This window comes from Salarias fasciatus, chromosome 14, assembly GCF_902148845.1.
Source record: "Salarias fasciatus chromosome 14, fSalaFa1.1, whole genome shotgun sequence".
NCBI lineage: Eukaryota > Metazoa > Chordata > Actinopteri > Blenniiformes > Blenniidae > Salarias > Salarias fasciatus.
The window spans coordinates 23,591,965-23,612,016 of NC_043758.1; the positions used below are offsets into that span (position 1 = coordinate 23,591,965).

At 42.3% G+C, this 20,052-nt stretch overlaps 1 protein-coding gene across 2 annotated transcripts in view; it reads left to right on the plus strand.

Annotated features, from left to right (window-relative positions):
• The window catches only part of lsamp (limbic system associated membrane protein), a 589,246-nt gene that overhangs the window by 543,996 nt on the left and 25,198 nt on the right, over positions 1-20,052 (plus strand). For both annotated transcript variants that reach the window (XM_030108899.1, XM_030108898.1), the window contains one exon: positions 5,143-5,268. In XM_030108899.1, the coding sequence (XP_029964759.1) occupies positions 5,143-5,268 (126 nt within the window). The remainder of the gene's footprint in view (positions 1-5,142; positions 5,269-20,052) is intronic.

Consider the following 20,052-nt stretch of genomic DNA (forward strand, 5'->3'; position numbering starts at 1 on the left):
CAGAAACGATCCTCACAGGTGGAGGGACATATTCATGCGTGTGTCCTCAGTGTAAAGTTAAGTGTTGGTCTTTTGAATGTTTACCATAATTCCACCAAAAGCCATTACATGGGCAAGAACCATCACTGAGGACTTCATTCTTCCTGTGCTTGCAGAGGTAAAGTGCTTTTCAAAAGGCTGCCCTTTCCTACATTGTTCGTTGAAGGTTGACCTATGACTAAGATTACAATTCGCTGCTTTCTTCTCCCTCCTCCCCCTTCAGCGCTGACAGCTGGACACCAGGCGCCGTACGGCTGTGAGAGCTGAAATGTCATTCACGCTTCTTTCCATCACCATTGTCTCCCTTTGTTCATCTTTCGCCTTCTCCACCAGCCTCTCCAACCGCGCCTCCCCTCCCATTTTGCAGAGGTGACAGGGTTATTCGAGTATGAGCGCTTCTTTCCTCCCCGATCCATTTATATCCGTGCTTCCCGGGATTAATTCGCCACTCGCATATCCCCGCTCGGCCAATCAGCTCCCTCCGCCGCGCCTCACCTTCATTGTTTTTGAAGTGGGAGAGAGCAAAAGAAAAAGCCAATTGAGTTGTTTGTCACCTTAATTGAGGGCCTCAACTCCACGCCGCCTCGCCATGTCTGGAAAACATATCTGCATTCGGTTCGGTCATTTGACGACAGCAAATAACTCCGAACAACTTCATTTCAACTGCTGTTTGGCATGATTGTGACTGCGCTGCCGGCTGGCATTGGAGGGATGGCTTTCTCCTGTGTGAGAGAGGGAGAAAAAAAAGAAAAGTTCGTTGAGAGAAAAGCTGTTTGTGAGGCTTCAATAATATTTTTCATTGTAGAAACAATCTGACAGAAACAAATGATGAAATGCTGTTTCGTAGAAAAAGCTGTTGATACAGAGAAAGTCAGCTGCGATTTTCAGCATCACACACGTGCTCACCTTCGGCCCTTTCGGCATCTGTTTGCCATTAGTGTTTTGGTAAACATTAAGCAAAGCCCAGGGAAAAAAAACAAAAAAGCTCAATGTGTGTCTGTGTGGTTTTTAAGCAGCTTTTAAAAGACAATGAAATTAAAGGTGTGAAACCGAAAGCATGCCTCCATGCGAGAGGAATCCAAATCGCCTGCTGCCACCAATAACGCCCGCAACAGGAGTGCAGCTATACCACAATCTTTATCGTACGGCCGCCCAGTAACTTTAATGGAGCAGTTGGGCTTTAAGTGGCCTGTTTATGGAGGAACTGACAACAGCTGTTGGGAGCTGAAGGACTCTCCTACTCCCTGAATTTTTCTACTTGATATTTGGCTCTGCAGGTAACCCATCAGCTTTAATACTTTTTCTTTTTTTTTTTTTTTCCAGTGTAAAAGATTTGGATGGATAACTATGAACACAATGCAGCTCGCTGGTATTTCAATCCTGCCAATTCAGGTTTATTGCAGTCACACACCTATAACTCTTCACACAATTACTTCATTCACAGAATGGCATTTCAGCAACTTTCCACCTTCTGAATTCATACTTTACCTGAGCGATATAAAAAACGGGTATAGCTTCATAGGACCGCGAGAGAGACAGCCCTATACTTTTTCTTGAGAGCACATTGTGATTTAGGGAGCGGTGCGGGCTTCGGTGCAAGTCTTTGGAAAATGGCCTCGCGTCTAAATTACACCTCTCGGGGCTCATAGAGTGTGTAAGATTGTATTTGTTCTTGAGGAAAGATTTTTCTTCGTCCGTGGAAGAATGTTACAAGGTCAAAAACGGATTGACTTTCAAATCAGTTATGGCTATTCATTAATGTCAAGACGAGAAGAAAAAAGAAGGATTTAGTGTGTGGTTTATAAAAGCACATTAAAAAATGAAGTCTTAAAGGTATAATACAACATTTTCTCGAAAAGACGAAGCCCCACGTCTGTTACTCACTTTTTGAACAACGCGCATGCGCCAGACCATCCGCCCGGCTCTCCTGCTTCTCCCAGAAAACGCGGAAGTGTACGAGCGCGATCTCCTCTTCTCCGGCGTGCACGGCTCTGTACAGTTTCTGCGATCCGCCTCGTTCATAAATAAAGCTTTTTTTTTCCGAAACAGCTACAGTTTCATTATGTCAGACTCGCCATCGGTAAGTACGAGCTCAGAAGCTCACTGGCTACATAAACACTCTGAATGCGCATGCGCAAAAGGGAGAAGCTGATTGGGCGCAAGCACGGAGAACCGCCTTACGAAAGCAGCTCGTCAGAATGATTGACAAACAGACCCACCAATTATTTAGGTGATCCACCCGGAAATCAAAATGTTGTATTACACCTTTAAAGACAGATATGTGCCCCGATGTAGTAGTATAGGTTTTTGACCTTTAGAGGTTTAACAAAAACCATATCTGCAAAGAAATATTCTGTTTCTTTGCAGTTCTTTGCTGTTTCTTTACTCGGGCTGCTTTTTCTAAAATGCATAAATGTATAGTCGACCAGTGGTTGATCAAGGAGAAGTGGAGCAGCCAAGTGCTGACGAACAATGCGACCATTTCAACTCTGACCCCCACATTCTTCAGAATGAACATGCGTCACGTATGTCCTTGCAGATGAAGCTCAAAGTGCTGATGCTAGTTTCTCCTGCTCGTCACAATACTATTCATCTTAACAGTCCTTCCCCTTTCGCAAACACTGGTGACCATGAACCAGGACATTCGAGGTCCTTGAAAACGGTCTCCCTGAGCCCAGCGACATCCACGAAGTAAAGAAGAGGCATGAAGAACTGTATGTGGTGTTTTCGTTGCTTAAATGCACAACCTGAGATATGTTTTTTTTACAAGAAAAAAAAACTTCAGTGATTTTGAATGCAAAATCACGGCCTGGTTTCAGTACGATTATCTCCTGGTTCAGTTTGAGAACATGGCAGTCCTCAAACAGGAAGAACTCACTGAACTAAACATGTTTTCTCTGAATTACGTGCTGCACAATTGCAGATTATTTGTGAATTGATTTTAAATGACAAAATGCTATGAAATGTGGGGCTGTCAATAGCAGATTGAAAATGTGTCTGAATCTTTGAAAAATAGATATAAAATATAAGATATAAGCAACTAATGAAATGAAGTGTAGAATTGTTTCAAATGCTGCTAATATTCATGTTTTAAATCAACCCGTTGTATTAATAGTGGTCTCATTGTGTCAGGCGCAAGAAAGTAAGGTTAAATCATCAACAACTGAGAAGCAGATCAGTGTTGACTGTCATTATGAAAACCTCCTGCTGTGTTGATTGAATCATGTCTAATAGATTTGCACCTAAACAGATAGAAAAACGCCCTGATCACCTGTCAACATTACTGACAGGTGAGATGAGTTACATTGGCGAAGTTTTCAAACCACCTGTCAAGGGTCAAAGATTTGCAGTTTTAATAACCCACAGAATATCATGTTCTATCAGTGTGTTAAACACCAAATTTACCACTATTCTTTCATCGGGAATCTGCTGCTGATTCTTGAGTAATTGCACCACAAAAAAACAACAACTTTAAAACACTTTTTTTACCCATTCAAGGTGGAATTTGAGCTGTGTGTGGCCCCTGAACTAAAATGAGTTTGATCTAGACCCACACTGTACAGTCTCACCTTAAAGCGATCGCACACAAGCTTTCATACTGGTTTAGGTTTTTGGAGGGGAAGAAAAAAAAAGATATAATCACATATTGTCTCGATCCTTGCTGTCACAGTGTCCAGTTCAATCAGTCCCCATGCCTGAAAGCAGAGGTAACACAGGACACGAGCATCAGAGCTGGAGGGCGGAACGATGAAAATAGTCAGCAGAGTCACATTTTCTCTGGCATCGTGTGGATAACCGGGAGTGTTTTCCAGTCTTTACCTGAGGTGGAAATGGCAGCAGAGGCACACTGAGAAAATCGCAAGCCAGCAGAAGCTGTCGGCTGTTTGGCATAATGGTCTTCTTGAAAGGCAGAGCTCTGGTATTGATGTGGATGTTCGTTGAGTTGCTGAGGTTGAGGATGCTGGACGAATGAACGATCTGCTGCCTGGTGATATAAAACAGGACGAGTTCAGGGCTCCATCAGGCTAAAAGGACATGTACACAGGTTTCATTCTGGTAAGAATAAACTGACATGAGCAAATGTGAATGTTCACACTGAAAGTTCTTAACAGAGCGAAGCTACTTATCTCTGTCTATGAAGATAAAAAAAATACTTGTTCCTCTTTTCTTTGTCTGCATTCTGCATATTCGAACATCCATCATATTCCAAAGCTGTTGATCATCATTCGTGTTTCTGGCCTCATATTTGCATATACCATTCCTTATCCCAGCCACTTTGCCTCCGGTTTGTAGAAATAGTGATGTACACCCTCAGCATCAGTCATGATTGATTGTATCGGTGCTGCTGACTTGCTTTAAAGCGGACCTCACCTTCTTAATTCATCTGAGCCTGTTTGCCTTTTTTTTTTTTCTGCCACAGTAAAGGTTTTTCCCTCCCTGCCGCCGTTTATTTCCAAGTTTCTGTTTGTGTGGGTGTGACAGCAGCAGGAGTGAGGCATAGATGTGATTGCGAGGCAGAGTGATCATCAAGCGTTGCGTGGAGATGAAACAGCCTCCATGTAACTTTGAACGCAGCGTCACATACAGGCCCGCATATAAAGGGAGCCGTCCTTTCACCTTTAAATTTTGAATAGTGCATTAAAAGCCTTCATTTCTGAATGTGTGTGTGCGTGTGTGTGATCTCAGAATCAGTGCCAAGCGTCTGGTGGGTCCCCATATGACAAGAGAAGCAATCTGTTTTTGTGAGCTCCGGTCCCGGGGCAGGAGATTAAATTGCTTATTTGGATCCTGGGTTGAGGAAGTTTACTGTAAGTACCTTTGAGGGCTTTAGCAGCAGGAAAAGAAGCTTCGCCAAAGCTCTTCTAAACTTCTCCTTTCAGCCGAGAGAATCAAGGTCAGCTGTTGTTTCTGTCTATGCTTAATAATTCTTTGAATATATGAATGTTGCTACAGATGGTTGAGGAGCTTTCTTTGTTCGGAGGAATGTGGTCTTAGAGACGGATGATTGCAGCGCAGAAGTGTTTATCGGGAGTTACATAAGACTCGCCGTCCTTGTGCAACATTAAACATAACCTTGATGCTTCATTTGTCTTGTTCCTACAGTTCCAGCCAACATCTACAAGGTGTCAGAAGACATTATAGTGAACGAGGGCAGTAATGTGACGCTCAGTTGTTTGGCCAGCGGCAGGCCGGACCCTGCAATCACTTGGCGGCTGCTCAACCCTTCAGGTAAGAACCAAGCGAACACCCGTCCTGGAGAGACGGCAGACCATCACTCTGCACCACACTTCATTAACCCCAAAAAGATGCATCCGTCTCATGACTTGAGTTTTGGTTCATTTTTATTATATTGTGGTTTTGTCAAAATCATCATCTAAACACAGACACAGTACATCAAGCACTCTCTCAGTGGAACGCTTTCTTTTGCAGTGGAGTCATAATCTCCAGGGTTTATGACTGATAAATGTCTCTTAGAATAAAAAGGCTCTTCTTTGGGCCTCAAATCTTGAATCATAATTACTGGAACTACACTTTTTTTCTTCAGTACATAGACACTTGAAATGACACTTCATCTGGGCCTCATCAGTAGAACATTCTTCACTCACAGTCTGAGGCTTTTGAGCTCATGATAATGTTTTCATCCATATATCTAACATCTTCCTTTGATGTAGTTTGAAACCGATCTGTCTTCCTCAGAGTTTTCAAACCATTATCATGAAACATGAAGCAGAGTTCAAAAGCATTGGGCTGTTTTTGGTTTGTTATGTTTAAAATGTTTTTAAAGTGTCTCTTTGAAAGCTTGAAATTGGCAGAGGATTCTTAGATTATTTCATATAAAGTGTGTGTGCACGCGCGTGTGTGCATGTGAACTGAGATGTACTAGAGGGAAGTGGTCGCAGTCGTTTCCAGTCATTGAATAAACCCTTCACTCCTGGTTTACGTTTAATTTAAGTCAAATTAAACTGGCAACACTAACAAATGTGAACAAAGCGAATTGAGTAGATTGAACTTCTCTGAGGCTTTGACCTTTTTCACCAGACAGAATCTGCAGCAGCGTCCAGCAGGTCACTGAAGGAAGCAAATGAAAACAACTTATTCCTGTTCCATTCCCACTTTCTGGTTCTCTTTTTCAAGGGGTTTTTTGTTCACTTAGAGGTCTTTTAAACATTTAAAATTGGCTCACAGTTGTATTACCATAAAGCTCAGAATTACTGAGAATTTTCTGAAAAGGATATATTTCATTCTTGTGACCTCTACAGCTCCGAGTTTTTTAACCTTCATTACAAAAGTGCGATGAAAAAAAAAATCTGAGTTATGAAGCTCGAAAAATGAAGCAGACTTTTCAGCAGCATTAACCAGCTCTCACTTCAGATGCATATTTGTAAGTGCTACGAAAACACAAAACTCATTTTCTGATGAGATTATGTATAATTGTGATTACACGTTCACAAATGGGAATAAAAAGCTCCTCAACTGATAGGGTCCATCTCGAAATCTTTCAAAACAAGAAGTGTGACTTCTGCTGATCCTTATTCCAAATGTACAAACATGCATTCAGATGGAATTAATTTGCCTGCCTGTGCACATTGGTGATGCTCTTCATGCAGATAAACCCTTAACATCAATCTGACCACTGCATTTAATCTTCAGGTGAACAGGACAATCAAATCCCTTCATCGGAAATTATTCAATCAGATGACGTAAACACATCGATTGAATCTGAGGTTTTTAGGGCTGAAGTGTTTCTCTGTCATTGTGACTTTTTTTACATGTTTCAGAAAATCATTTTCAATTTCAGTTCAATTCAACTTTATTACATAATGCCAAAGACAACACAGTCATATAGGCACATTTACAGAGAAAAACCCAACAATTCCTCATGAATAAGCGCTTTGGAAACGAAAAACTCCTCTTTAACAGGAACCTCTTCAGAAGGAGGCTCAGGGGTGGCAGCTTCCTGCTGCTCTAGTCGGGGTGGGGCGGTACGAAGAGAGGAAAGGGTAAGACAGATAGAGACACTGTGGGGATGGATTCAGACTGTGGTTTTGGGGAGTGAGGAGGGAAACCAGGGTTTGAATCCCGCTCAAAAAAGAATTGAAAATAGCTTAAAAATGAAGTGACATGCCAAAACCTCAGTGTCCAAAAAGAAACATTAATCTTTTTGATTTTTTCATTCATGTAATATTGAATCAAAGTTTGATTGAGGGGCAATTGTATGTGACCCTGCTAAATATTCCAACAGAATATGTAGATTCATTAGAAAAGTCATCTGAACCTGAATGGGATTTGGAACACACACACACATGCACACATGATTCACCTCTGCAGTGGGACCTTCATTGTTCATATAGATGAATATAAAATGTAGAGTTAGATAGCTCTGCATCTTCAAATAGAGAGTGAATAATAATGATTTAACAGCCAGGTTCTTGGTTTGGGTTTGCACCCTGAGCCTGGGTTCAGTATCAACCCATTATTCTAAAGTATGAAAGGCATGTTTGTCTTAATTTAGCTCTTTGCATGTATGAATAATTTGCAGGTCAATGTTCGCGCGTGTCTTCAAACTGTGAACACGGGGTGTGTTGGTACAGCGCTACATGGACGTCCGTCCCTCAGATAGCGATGATACTGTTGCCATGGGGTTTAATCCAATTTCGGGGAAAAGATAAATGTCTTCAACTGCTGATAAGGTTGTAGCATGATGGATGAAGATGCTCAAGTTGACAACATCACAGTTTGATAACAGCCCCACACTGATTGAAAGCCATTCTATTTGTGTGTCTTTATCAATTACTGCATCAGTTTGTCATCGCGCCCGGCATGTTTCATCAAATACATCTGTTTCCTGCACCTGGAAGAGTAACAGCTCAGATAGGTGCCTCTGCTTCTCTCTCCCTCGTTATGTTTTTTTTGTCCATTTGCATTGAAGTCAAGTGTTTTGTTCAGTGTTATTCTGCGAGCCATATGGATTTTGACGGCTGCTTTACACAAATGTAGTGAAACCTGAAAGCTCCTTTTCATTTCCTTTCTGCGAAGCTGAAGTGGATCCCTGGAAGTTCAGATTCCTCGCAAAGTGACTGGCACCAAACTCCCTTTGTTGGGTTAGACTGCTTTTGTTCCCAGATAAAGAACGGAGAGGTGGATAGAGGAAAAGCAAAAAGCAATATCCAATGGTAGATTTCTCATGCTCCGATACACTCGGCTTTAATAGCTACGCTTCTGAAATTCCTGTACAATATCTCCGTAAGGTCCCTGTCATTATTCAGTTGCTCAATTTTTTATTGAGAAAGTAGTGGTGAGACCACCTTCGATCGGCCTTTGTTCTTCACTGAGGCAGTGTGATGGAGGGAACATCCTCGCTCAGGAGGACAGCTTCCTGGGAGTCTGCATGGGCACATGTGGCTCCTGATACGGGGAGGGGGGTGGCTCGCACGGCATTTGCAAACGCAGGCGCTGTTGTTATTTTTGTTGTTGCTGTCGTTCTGCAGGCGTCTTTTCTCCGCAGAATCCATAAGTCTTACCCGGTTGAAGAGCATGTAGGGAGAACTGCTGAGAGAGATAATGATGTCTGGCAGCCTGTGGTCTCCCCGCTTCATGTTTCTGCCTGTCTGGGCGGTGACACCGTTTTTCTGAGCTCGTGAGGCTCTCAACTGTTTGCTGCGACCACACGTATTGAACAGACGCAGAATGCCGTGTCCATAAAAGGTGTAATAATAATTAAAGCAGCTGAGGAATTGACTCATGCGCTCCGTCATGCGTGCTTGTAGGCTGCGTTCCTTTTATGCCTCACGCCGTGCTGCATGCACCCCTCGCAGCAATTCAACACCAATCATATCAATCTACAGAGTATACACAAATTGAGAGCACAATCTCTTTGTGTGGGTGTGCAATTTAACACACTGCATTCAAGGTCCTAGTATCATGCTGTGTGTAACTTTGAAGCTGTGAATACAGAAAGTCTGGTGGATAATGTTGCAGTCAATTTCAATATCATACAAATCAGCAATCTGTAATATGAGTCAAAGTGACTGCAATCATACCTCATTAATTATTAAACTCTGGGCTGCACCGAGTTTATGTAGTAGTCAAAATGATATTGCAGAATAAAAGTGTGAAATATGTTTTTTTTTTTTAGTGTGGGATTCTATTAAGCATATGATATTTTTAAATATAGCTGCAAAGGAAACATTTTCAGCTGTTTCAGCAGAAAAATTGGACATTGACAGAATGTCATCAGAGTTGGGACAGATACCCACTCAAGCCAATGGACCAAAAGTCACAGGACAAGTAAAGTGTGACCACAGGAAATCCATTCTGTCACACTCACCTTTATGGCACATTTGTAAATTTCAGGAAAGTTATCCAAGATTCATAGATTTTTGATTTAAGTTTGACTTTCTATTTCTGGACACACATGAACAGTGATGGGAGCAACTGTGTTAAAGTAAAAGGTGTTACTAAAAAAGTTATTAATTTTACAAGTGATCTAACTAATGAATTTTCCCAGCATTACAACGCTGTTACCATCACTGACTACTATACTACTATAATTCACCTCTTTCAGCTTGTTTTTGCTCTGCTGGAGTCCAGCGGAGCCACTGGAGTTAGTGTACAGAAAGAAGGAGCCGGATTGGTGCAAAGTGTCAAACCGATACATTGCTGGCAGCTTCTCAGTCAGGAAAGTTCTAAATGACATCATCATACCGAAACAAGGAATCTCATTGGTGCAAAGTGCATCACGTGACCTGACAGAGATACAGCCACAGAGAGCGCTGATCATTCAAAAGCAGCTTCTAAATGGAAGCACAGGCATCTATTGGCATATGTCTGTTGCTTTTTGTTTTCCTTTTACAATTGTAGAAATGCTACGTACAGCTACAAATCAAATTCGATTGGTGTTTTGTCTCATATTATCACACAACAACATTTGAGTAATTTAGATTAATGTAATGTTTTCTGTTTGTAATTTATTCTGTCAGGTGCCCATTTATTTCATTAATCATATATTCAGTCTTACAGTTCCATTAAGACAGGATCCAATTCCTGAGTAATTTTAAGTAATCCAATATATTCTTTGCCTCGTAATTAGTTACTTTAAAAATATTTGGACAAAGTTACTTTGAGAAGTATGTCATAAAAATCACAAATTACTTTTTAAAAATAACTTGCCCAACACTGCACATGAAGGCAAACTGTCACTCCATTGTTTGGCAGAGAAATTCAGTCATGAGCATAAATTCTACTTTGACTCATCATGAGAAGAGCCCTGCCTTGTAAAATCTCTCAAATAGCGCGACATCGTTGGCCACGTAAAACCACAACAGACACTTTGTTCTCATCACGTCCATGCCGTATTGTTTTAACAGTTACCAGTTACATATTACATGCTCCAAAACAACCACTCAACCAGAAAAGCAGTGCCATATGGTCACTGCTCACACTTACAGCTCATTTCACTGAAGTAAGAGTGTTGATTGCATCGGCATCAGAGTCCCACCATTCAGCCACCGCAGTGCGGAGTCGACACAGCCGTCAAAGAAGCCGAGAGTATTTACAAAGTCCTATTGCTCTTCATCATTACAGGAGCAAGTCACCTCAGGAATCACCGCAGACAAACTCTCATGTCTGGTTTTGTGAGACTTCATAATGAGTCACGTATCCCAGTGTTAAAGTCTGGCTGGAGCTCATGCTTGCATAACCTCATGAATATTCATAATGAGGCTGATGGTGATGGCACCATGCACATGATATTATACACGCTTGTGTGAAAATTCAGTGTCATTCGCACACAGGCACGCACACCCACACAGGCACGCATGCACACACACACACACACACACACACACACACACACACACACACACACACACACACACACACACACACGCTACTTAACGCCTTGCATTTCTGTCCGCATGAGGATCATAGTTTAGCCCTTTATCAGCCTCTCAATAAAACTGGTCTTTTCTACATATTGAGACTTTCATGACAGTTGCACAGTCCTATTGTGTGGTGTAAGAGCTGCACTACTTGCCCCTAAAGATGGATTTTCCAACCCTTTGGGACAACCTCTTCTGCAATGCCATGTGTTATTTCCCCCCCCAAAAAAACACCATATATGACTAACTTTTCATATTTATAAGATAAATGCATCAATTAGATGCACTTGTTGGGAAAAGTGATGCTTTGCTAAAGTAAATGGACCAAACACTGCAATGTTTTGTCAATAGAGAGCACAACTACAGTATGTTTCATTCTTTCCAATATTTCAGACACCATTTAGTTTGGAACAAATGAAGAAATGCACAAGGTACCAAGTATTGTCTCAGCTGCCTTACAGTTTATTCACATTCCAAACACAAAGCTGTGAATATCAGTTTATTTTGAACACACACACACACACACACACACACACACACACACACACACACACACACACACACACACACACACACACACACACTGTCAAGCTCATCACAAGAGAACAGGAGTAAAAGAGCACCCAAGCATGAACACAAACACTCAGAAATTTAAAAGAAATAAATAAATAAAAAGGCTTCTTTTCTTCAAGCCTCATGAGACAATCGTCCACCAGATTAATGACAGCCACTTGAAGATGTTTCTCTGACAGACAGATGATACAGTATTTGTCTTTTCAACTGGAAATCCTCTTTGGAACTGTGTAGCTCGTGTTAAATTAGAAATTATTTAAAGAAAGCAGATTTGCATGGCCTTGACAGAACATCACACTCTCCGCTAAGAATAGGGACATGGTGACACTTTGTCACATTCCCACAAGCTCCAGTGGAAACGAGAGCAATTCCCTCAGAAATGCTTCTTACGACGGACAGCTGAGAAACCTGCACCCACAACTGCTGTAAACTGGACCAAACCACAAAGTCATTTCATTCTAAAAATGCACACAGTGGTTGGAAAACTCCAAAAAACGTTAATGAAATGCTAATAGAGCAAGCAGAGATGGATCGCTTTAAATCACACTGGTCAGAGTGTGAAACTCCACAAACCAAATGAAATATGACAGTTCAGGGAGCCAATAAACAGCAGACAGTACGTCTGCTCTGGAAAATGCCTCCTGTAAAGTCTTGTCTGTAAAATCCTCCTTTTCTCGAGAGCTGAGAAATAAAAACCAGAAGCGATCTCACAGAATTCAAATAACCCGAGTGACAAACGATGCCTCGGATGCTCTGGTTGAGTGTTTTCTGCTAACTGTCTAAATTGATATTCCACTCCAGGATTTGTTTATGGGATAGTTAATAGCAGGGTTTCTCACGGTGTCCACATTGATTATGGCTGTCATCTGTTTCCACGGGGCCATCCAAGCTGAGAGGCGGCGCCCGCGCCGACTCATTTCTGTGACATTCGTGCCTCTTTTGCTTTATTATCACAACACTAATCAGATTATAACCGATGTCTTTGTTTTTCTAATGCTAAAATGGCATGCTAGATACATGAAAGGATAAACAGGAGCCTCTTCAGTACTTAGTGAAAGTATAGATATACATAATTAGACTCTATCAGCGATGCTGTTTGTCATTGAGACAAGAAGGGAGGCAGGTTATTGCTTGCACATCACTGAGCTTGTAATTAAGGGACTCAGGGACTGAACTGAATGAATTTTCCTCGGGTCTAGTGATTGCCAGAGCAAGTCTGAAGCAAAAATGTTGAGCCTGCTGTGATGAGACTGCAGAGAGCCATGAGATGCACCATGGTAAATATTCGTACCCTTTGAGCATGATCTGAGGTGACAATGAGACAGGAGACGCTTAATTATGAGTATGGATGTGGGCTTCTGCGGGCAAAGCCAACAAGAAGCTCATTAAAGTGGGACAAGTAGCAGCTCACCTGATGGGTTTTATTTGGTTCTTTGTTTTGCTTCACCAAAGGACTAACAAGCAAAGTTTAGTAATTACAACGATCTTGAATGATAACCTGGGCGAGAACCATGATACCACACTTTGATATACCGTATTATATATACCGTACATTTTCAAATAATATTTTTTTCCTATTAAATGCAACAATGGCTTTGGAACAAAGAGAGAAAGAACAATGAAATTTCAGTTGTTGACCTGATCACTGTTTGGTACGATAGAGTGACTGAGTAACGGTTTAGTGCACGAAATACAGTCATCAGGACATCAGATGTTTGAAACCCAAATTATTGAGAGTTGGCATGTTCTTATTCCCAATTCAACTATATCCCACACTCAAATTGAAGCTGATGTTTAACAACAATAAACAAAGATAAAGATAGCATTTTTTTTAAAAAGTTGAGTTTCCCCCTGTTTGAACCTTGGGAACCATTTTCAAATTGATATATTTTCAATAGCGATGTACGTCCTTGTTGTGTGAACAGACACCCAAAATGCATCAACATTTCCCCTTTTTCACTTGAAATCATTTTCCCATAAGCAGGGCCTCAGCTAGACGTCTCAGCGATGATTGTGCCAGAAATCACTGTGTTGTCCTGTTGCTTCAAAGAAAAAATTGCAAACAACTTAGTTTTCCCTATCATTTATGTGTCTTGGGTTTTGACTTTCAGTTTTAATCAAGCCTTTTTAACTGGGTCATTAATCCTTTTCACTCTCTTTAAATGTATCTGTATTCGAAATCAATCACAGTAATGGCTTTTATCCAGCTTTCCCTCTTCAAGACTTTCAATGCAGCCATCATTTTACGACTCATCTGAAGGGGACGTTTACAATGACACAAGAGAATAAGTGTTACCTTTGTTATTCCTTCACTGGAGACGCCAGACATGAGGGTTCAGATATTGACTGCTGTCAGCTCCATTCAGTTTGGCACAATTACTCCAGACCACAGAACAAACAAATAGCACATCTGTTTGTCGTCTCATTAGACTGGTCCCTTTTGACCCGCCGGCTGTAGGTTCACAATGACACTTCGAAGATCTGAGATGAGCACAGCGCATAACAAGGCCCGCAGAAGAAGCTCTGTGTCTCCTCTATGGCGCCCGCATGAAACATGGACTATCTTGTAGTTCTTGTACTTTTTTATCTGAACAGTTTTTTGTTCAGCCTCTGCGTGGGTGCTGCTGTAAATATTGACTGAATAGCTCATTGCTGGAACGGGGAGGGGAGCAGAGGTGAAGGGATATTTCGCTGAGATTGGAGGAATCAAAGGAGATGAAAGAGACGGGTGTGGAGAAGTGCAGTATGTGAATGTGCGTAGCAGAGAGTTGAACGCACATTTGTGGTTCGGCGCATTTGTTCAGAGGCTGCATGTAGAGAGATCTGCCCGATGTTGGCTTCTCCGCCAGGCTGACTGGCAGCCACCTTCACCTCCACCGCATTATCCAGATGGGTTCTGGGTGAATGGCGGCACACCGTCGAGCACGATGAGTGGAGAAATGGGAGCCACTGGTCAAGCGAGGAAGCAAAAAATTAAGCTAAGCCGGCTGGAGATTGAAGAGGGAACGAGAGAAACAGACAGAGATAATCAGAATGATGCTTTCGTATGCAAATGACCAGTTTCATTAGACGTGCAATCACTCTTATCGTTAGTTATAGCAACCCCAGTCGTTAATTAATGTTCAATTATGCATTCAAGATCCTCTCACCCCCTCCGTTGTAATAAGGTTTGTCAGTCATCTGGTGCTGCAGGCGGAATGGCCAAAATGAAACCTTCGGTCCGCTCAAGTAAAAACACACATATCTGGACATCACACACCCATGGAAGAGATTCTTCACATGAAGGAGAAAGAAAGTGTGCTGCACCCTGGCGGAGAAGTGACTGAATCGCTGCTGAGAGTGGCCGATAAACTCCGAAATATCAACAGCTTCAAGTTCCAGAACACCTATTACCTGTCCATCAGTGCTCTTGTTTACTGTCGCAGTGTCCTTGAGCAACACGCTGAAACCTTAAGGTGTTCTGGATAATGGCAGCAGCTAACTGTAAATGGCGAGCTATGAATCTACCACAACAGTTTCATTGCAACAAAGACATCTGTCCAAATGAATTGATTTGGACCGCAGCCCACATTCCGATGCTATATGATCCCGCTGAATATTGAAGTCATAACCCTTTTATAACGGCGCTTGGCAGGGCGGCCTTTTAGAGATTTGACGCTGAGTGCCCTTGACACCCCTCCTACGCTGGCCTCGGCAACACCGGCCGCGCTCCAAGACGGGGGATTGGGAGAGTTTCCCCCAGGACTGTCACCTTATCTGGGAGCGCTCCTCGCCCCGTTCCTCTCAACAACTCTTCGCCTATTCATCTTCTGCCGTCGCTCCATTTTCCTCTACTTCTTTTTCGCTCTCCGTGTCTCCACCACCTTCCATCATGCTTCCATCTATTCGTTTGGCAGAGGGTGAGATTCATTTCAGCTGTCCTTTTTCAACCTCTGCTTGCTGTTGGGGGCGGCGCCGGGAGCCAGAGTGCACGGCTTTGTGCACGCTCTGAGGAAGAAGTAGAGCAGGCAAGAGTGCAGATGCATAGGTGCTTTCAATAGTGTGACTCCTGTGCAGCAGTATGAGTGGGTGAGAAGATTAGGAAGGAAACACACACACACACACACACACACATACACATACACATACACACACACATCATCGTCATATGCCAAGCTGGCAGTGACAGAGTGTAGTTGACAAGCCGGCTGATTGTGAAAATGAAGCGTACGGTAGTGACAGGTCCTTGTAAGAGCAACCCAGGTCAAGCCGCTCACACTCCGTCTCCAGCTGTGTGTGTTTGGCTGTGTGTGTGCACACGCACGCAGCGAGTCGAACCGCGGCCGTCTGGGGAGCAGGAGAAGACAGCTGCTCATCCGTCTCCCGGCAGGTCTCGGATCTGCTGACTGTCACTGTTCACTTGTTTGTTTACAATCAGCACCACTGGCAGCTGCTCTGCAGTCGGTCTGCTGTCACACGGTGCCCCGAACATCATGCGCACAGCTTGCCCTGTGTGTACCTGGCCTCATTAGGTGTAGTCACCGCTGGGCTGGCTCAACGCTACAGTTCCCACTTGTTTAAGAGACACGACTGTACAGAAACTCAGCACTTTTTTTTTTTTTTTCTTTTTTGGCCATAAGCACTTTTTCAATAGCCTCAAGTCACACAGCCCCTCAGGGAGACGGCAGCCTGAAGGAGAAGTGAATTCAGGTTTGGAATTGGATTAAAGGTTTTTGGTTTGATTCCAGTCTACGAGCCAATGCAGAGGAGAAAGGAAGCTATGTTGGCCCAGTTAGACCCCACCAATGTCCTTTGAGCAATCTGCACATCAGTGACATTCCAAAGGAGAATAAAGGAAAAAGAAGTTTTATCTTGTGTGTGTGTGTGTGTGTGTGTGTGTGTGTGTGTGTGTGTGTGTGTGTGTGTGTGTGTGTGTGTGTGTGTGTGTGTGTTTGCAGCGTTTCCTTTAATATAACACTTTTCAAAAAGATAAGAAATCTCCTGATTAACAAATTCTCAGTAGTATTGGATTCAGATAATCACTGACTAAGAGCTGTATTGAAACGTTCTATGCCACTGTTTTAAAAAAGAATGGCCAGTATAAAAACTGGAAAGAGTGTAGTTTGCATGTAGGGATACTTCTGGATGCCGCTGGATGTTTTTGTAACGGAACAACAGAGAATTTCCTTTAAATGTTTGGGTTCAAAATCAGAAGGTGGGAATGAAACTTTCAATCAGTTTGAGAATTCAAAAATAATCTCAAAGATTTTGAATCAATTGAAATGAGTCACACTTATCATTTATGTTTACAAACTTTTCATTTATTCTTAAGAATCCTCCATATTTGAAGGAAATATCTCCAGTGGTTTCACAGAGTGAGATAGAAATGCTGCAAACAGCAGTATGGGCTGGGTGTGTGACGGGTCTTTTGAATGTAAACTTCTATCGAGAGGAAATGTGCTGAAGTGCAGGTAAACTGTTTCCTGCTGCCAAACGGAGGTGATGATTCAAACTCGTATTGCTCAAATGCTAATTAGATCGCTTGGATGTAAATTCTCATAATTTTGCAATGATTAAGTCGTTAATAAAACAGACAGTTGGATGAAGGTTTAAATTATTTGTTTTGACAACAGCTTATAGGTTTTTAGACATTTAATGTAATATTCTCAAGATCAAGATGTTTTATTTTGTTAAATGGCTTTCAAAGTCATCCTCAGCACAACAAATGTGTACAAATAAACTGTTAAGACATTCTACTTGGTTTATATGGAGTCACTGTATGTTATCCCGCACTTTAGCAGGAAAATTGAGATGTTGTTTTGTATGAATCGGGTGATTTACAGGCGATTATGCAGGTTTTACTCTCAGTAGCTGAATGGAAATGATAGAGTCATGGTCATCTGGAGTACTAAGAGCACATGACAAGGGTAGAGCCTTGACCCCAGTGGCCATAAATCTCTTTAATCACAAGCACACAGACATACAGGTTCCTGCTCTGCCGTCATGTGAAGCTTCTCGTGACGTTTATCCCTGGAGACGCACCTCAGGTGTAACATGGAGAGATGCAGCAGCGCACTTAAAGCTTATCTCGGTGTCAGCTTGGATGTGTGGAGATGATGCTATCGTGCGCGTGTCTTTGCACATGCGGTTGTTGCCGCGATGGTGACAAGGGGAGGAAAGGAAAGGAGGCAGATAAAAAAGCAGTGATAGAAGAATGAACAGTGGTACTCAGTGGCTGACCTTGCTCTACACAAAGCCTCTTCTCCCGTGGCGAGCACAAGCCTATGGAATCCATCCACGCAGTAATGAGAAGTCCTCCCACAACAATGGGCCAGATCCGTTTATCAGCCGAGTGTAAGAAAGAGCGGACAACCCAAACTCCCCCCCCGTGGGAGTTCAATCACTAAGCCCTATTCTGTTTTATCAACAATTAATCTCCTTTTAAAGCCTCGCGCTTCAGTGGGACAAACAGCCACGCCGGCTGCAGCCGCCGCGAGAGGGACGCCGTGGAAGTTGCGGCGAAGACACAACAGAGGCACGCGAGGGTCAGAGAAGAAGAAATAGAAGAAGTAAAGAGTGGGGAAATGAGATAGAGAGAGAAATGACAGCGCTCGGGAAAAAACAGACGGCTGCGCCGCTCCACTGTGCATATCATTTCTTCGGCTCAAGAAGCGGCAAATAAACAGCCGTCTTGTTTTTGGCTCCAGCACCTGTGTTGTTTCTGCACTGCAGGCAGCGGCAGCGACGGCAAATGACTCGTGAATAGAAGTGGAAGTTTTCCTTTTCTTGTTAAGACTGGCAAGACAGATAATATTCATGTACGGTTTTATTTTTTACATATACAGTTTCACTGCCAAATTTAATGGGAAATTCAAATTCAAAAACCGTGGCATAATGATAAGAGGAGACCCGCTAAGACACCTTTGGTGATTACACTTTAATGGATGTAAGATAATTTTGGCCTGACTGCACAGGCTGCAGCCAAGGGTTTAAGTACCTTGTGCAAAATTAAGCTAATTTTAATAACAAAAAAATCTGTAAAGAGAAAACAGATTGCAGAATCATTATAGTATCAGCGTATAATTTGTAAATTAAAGGACAGCCATGTGCTCAATATACGCAGCCATCTCACTTGAAAGAAATATCAAGACACTGCCATATAAAAGTGTAAACTTAGCTTATTGTGAAGTTTTTAGGGAACTCCTTGAGTTTGGAGCAGGTGTAACCAAACTACAGTTTGTTAAAATGTAATGGACTTTGGGACACATATTAAAAAGTTGTAGTTGGCCACATTGAACTATTAAGTGACGCTTTATCCTCTATACCGCTTGTCTTGTTCAGGGTCACAGGGCACTGGAGCCAATCCCAGCTTACAAAGGTCAATGGCAGGGTACACACTGGACAGATTGCCAGTGTTTCAGGAGTTAACCTCAAGTTTGTATAGCTTTGTGTATGTGGCACTCAGTGGGGGAAAAAACAGACCTTGGGTTAAAATAACAGGAAAATACTGAGTTAAGAGCTTGTTTTAGATGGTCAGTAGTGCAGTTACTTTTGGTGGCCTCAAGACAGTCTTGCACTCGACCACATCTCAGGACCATGGGCACTCCAAGAGGTGAAAACACCCTACTCAATTTAAACTGCGTAGGTGCTAGACAGGAAAATTACAACTGTGCTGGAATGGAAACAAGCAAGGACTCTTGCCTTGAGACTCTTGACACTACTGTGCATGGGGCATACAACGCGCACCTTCAGGGTACAAATGTATTTTTTTCTCTCCTTTTCTACCACATATGAGAACCGTGCAAGGTTTTCATTGTGATGAAAGTATACTCTCATTTAAATGCACTGAAAAACACTAAAATCCCCCCCTGGAGATGAATATTTGCAGTATCTTGCCTGTTTTGGCCGCACACTCTCAATATAGTCATAAGTGAGCTTAAAGATTACATTTGGTTTCTGAGCCGGTAATTTATTTTTATTTTTTTTTTCATTATCTCAAATACGAGGAATGTGTTAATGAAAAATAGTGACTTGGTAATTACGTGTTGACCTGTTATTTAAATCACAGTGACAGAGAGATAGCTGCCATGTGGCTGTGTTAGATAAAGCCAGGACCAACTGTCCAAACACAAATGCTCACATGCTGAACACACTCGCGCACACACACACACACACACACACACACACACACACACACACACACACACACACACACACACACACACACACACACACACACACACACGGGTTTGTATGACGTTACTTGTGGAGCCCACTCATTTACATTATATCATCCCTCGCCACATATCCTAACATGAACTCTAAACTACACCTACTTATAACTATACATTATATCTTAACACCTAAAAAACACGGTGTTTTTCAGCACTATTATATTTATACTGTACGTTGAAACCCTGGAGTGCAGCGTGGATACCATTATAAGAGAAAAACAGAAAAGGTGCTCAGAGTAGAAGATCCAGGAATTAGGTGACAGGTATGTACATATACAGTATACAAGTAAAAGCACACATACTGTCACATTCATGCAGACAAAAGAAAATGAATGTCGTGGGGTCTT